Genomic DNA, 2733 nt, shown 5'->3' on the forward strand with positions numbered 1-2733 from the left:
TATCACTGCCGCGATAGGAGCATACATCGGCGACTTCATCTTTACAAGGCCCTGCGCATTGGACAGATGAGTTTCCCACCGAAAAGATACCGAACTGGGCCGAAACCTTGTCCATCAATTCCTTTGTGTCGATACCAAAAGCCTTCGCATACTTTTCAGTTGGAGATGGTTGATCTCTCTGCCAAGGGTAGTTGATGCTGTCGCCATAGGTCTCCCACATGGGACCATTCCAGGGTGCTGGTTCAATTCTAGCAGAAGTTGGAATGTTTTTGAATTTTCTTTCAAGCTTCACCCCAAGGAATTGCTCCATCTCTGCAAGAGTATCGCCCTCTGTCAAGGCTTCGAGGTTGCGATCCGGAGCTCCGTGTATTTGCGGTGCATAGAGAGCGAAGGCGGTGGAAAGGATGCAGCTAGCTCGCATTGATGAATGTTGTTTGGAACTTAGTGGTTATCAGGAAAGTTCGAAAGTGAGACTGAAGCTTCGACCAACAATGTGTTGATCTGGCTTGATTAACGCATTTGGGTATTCGCTTCGTGTCTCAATATCACATCCTAAGATAGATAGCGAGGACACAACTAACTTCCTATGATTTTTTAACTACTTACGCAACCCATTCAGTAAAAATATGCTGTGGAAAAGGAGACAAGATCAGTATCGATTCAACTTTTCCCCCGTCATATCTTGATCCTTGATATGATACCGTGGCTTTGTTTCCATCTGCCTCAAGGATACCATAGGTTCGTTTGGCTGATCTATCTGCAAATCTACAAGATTCACAAATACGCCAAGTATAACGTGAACTACGTAAAATTATACCGTATTGTATCTTATACGATTTGATCAAATGCTTAAGGGTCAAGCACATAAGGTGCTTTTCTCGTTACAATGTTAGGTACACGTCAAGCAATACAGCTAGTTCTGTTATAGAGTATTATAATATGTTTACATAAATCAAAAACTGGATGTCTATTTTGGGTGGGAAATGTGCGTTGATTCTTTACATGGAATTGCCAAAATCAAGATTCAGCCCACACACATAAGCTCCAAAAGCCAAATCATTTTCTCTCTCATTAGCCAAAAACATGTAGCGTAACGCAGATTCGTGTGGCTTTTTGCTATTGCTTGATTGCTTCAGGCTAGCACAGCAGTCATCCAATCCCTTATTCACCATCTTTTCGTAATCTTCATCGCTCATGCGGCAGTGGCAAATCCCTTTGCAGATGTGTTTGTGTGGCATGTTGATCAGAGGATGATTGTATTCCATGTTATTCCATGTTTGTATAATCTAAGTTGCTGACACTCAATATATCAACCATGGACATCGTATCGTATATGTTGATACGCCACCGCAGGAACCGATCATCTTCGATGAGAATAACTACATGCCAAAGCCCAATCCCAAGCCTACACCGCCACCTGTAGAAATCCCCCTGAGCTTTGAAAGGTACTACAAGCCGAAAAAGAGACCAATACCTGATCCAAAGTTGTTCAAAGAACTTGACATCACGAAGTAATTTCCTCGACCTCCTTTGCCAGTCGTGTACACTTGTTCTGGACGAAATCATTCGCCTTCAACCACTCTAGATAGGTTGGGTTGTCCCTGATCCATGCTAACGTTCGGCCCTTGAACTGTCACCAACGCAATCGATAGGTTATATCCGTGCCCTTGAGTTTCTTGTCAAGATATCCTTTCATCCGTGATCAGATGTTCTTGCTTGGATAACCAAGAGCAGTACTGGGGATTGTTGAGGAGCACGTCCTCGATGTCTTGATCGCGGTGTTTCCCGAAGTCGATGGTGAGCTGAGTAGGGATCGTAGACCGCAACGGTGGCCTCTGGCCACCCTCGCTCGCACTTTTGCGTGCGGTCAAGCAAGCTTGGGGTCGAGACCCCAAGCTTGATTTGGTCGATTTAACGGCATTTGCCGTCTCGGCCGGTCTACGAGCTTGCGCTCTCGACTGACTTGTCTGCAACCCCGCGCACGTTGTGTTCATGGTATGGGGGGGTCTAAAACGGCTTTCGCGCAAATAACCTTGTTATGATGGGAATGTGAATCATAAATGTGCTCCGCGCCTGGTCTACACCGCATTATGGCAGTATGGATGCGGCAGTTCCAACTCTTTATTTCAGAACGTCGAAACGACCCGCTCCGGTTTTGAAACTTCCCGCACAAACCTCGAGACATGCCCATAAGACCTCTTGTTTCAGACCAGTTTTAGAAAGTGGGGAGCAGCACAGTACCCCTTTCAGTGTCAGATTTGCTAAGCTCCTGGTATTTACAGAGACCCCAGCAACCAACACGAGCCTCAGCGCTGTCTAATAGAAAGTGAATCGATATTGAGAAGATGCTGAAACAATCTAAGGATGGCGTACCATAGCAAAGTAACGTAGAAATCGAGAATCGGTTCTGGTGGCGCAAAGGCGATACTACCAGCGCAAACATGCCGAAAAGATCGCCGCGCAGAAGCGATACGACGAGGAGCACAAGAAGCAAATCCGAGAGAGATTCAAGCAAAAGAGATACTATCAAAACTATCAGCGAAAGAGAAGCTGGAGTGGCTGGGGAGACACAAGGGCAGATGCCTCGTGCCCTCTAAACTCTCTTTATTTTTTGATACTAGAGCTGCGATAGTCAGCAAATATGTAGTAGGACACAAAGGACACAAAGGGCACAAAGGGCACGAGACTCCCGATTCTTTCTTTTATTTTATTTTTGATGATGATGATTTTACC

General features: G+C 45.4%; 3 protein-coding genes across 3 annotated transcripts; all 3 read right to left on the minus strand.

Moving 5' to 3' along the window:
* Positions 1-421, minus strand: PHALS_14799 (RxLR-like protein; the record flags this gene model as incomplete). The annotated part of the gene is made up of 1 exon (XM_024716016.1): positions 1-421. A coding segment is annotated over one exon (421 nt), but the record flags the coding sequence as incomplete, so codon positions are not given.
* Positions 422-903: 482 nt separating this feature from the next.
* PHALS_14800 (uncharacterized protein) lies at positions 904-1667 on the minus strand. The gene has a single exon (XM_024716017.2). The coding sequence runs from the start codon at positions 1263-1265 to the stop codon at positions 999-1001; it is 267 nt and encodes an 88-aa protein (XP_024581657.1). The 5' UTR covers positions 1266-1667; the 3' UTR covers positions 904-998.
* Positions 1668-1679: 12 nt separating this feature from the next.
* On the minus strand, positions 1680-1994 carry PHALS_01595 (uncharacterized protein; the record flags this gene model as incomplete). The annotated part of the gene is made up of 1 exon (XM_024716018.1): positions 1680-1994. The coding sequence occupies one exon, from the start codon at positions 1992-1994 to the stop codon at positions 1680-1682; it is 315 nt and encodes a 104-aa protein (XP_024581658.1).
* Positions 1995-2733: the final 739 nt, after the last annotated feature.

Source organism: Plasmopara halstedii, assembly GCF_900000015.1.
Source record: "Plasmopara halstedii genome assembly, contig: Scaffold_1583, whole genome shotgun sequence".
NCBI classification, from domain to species: Eukaryota; Oomycota; class Peronosporomycetes; order Peronosporales; family Peronosporaceae; genus Plasmopara; species Plasmopara halstedii.

Excerpts from the sequence above, each read along its gene's own strand:
- PHALS_14800 (XM_024716017.2), bottom strand. The coding sequence starts at position 1,265 with ATGGAATACAATCATCCTCTGATCAACATGCCACACAAACACATCTGC.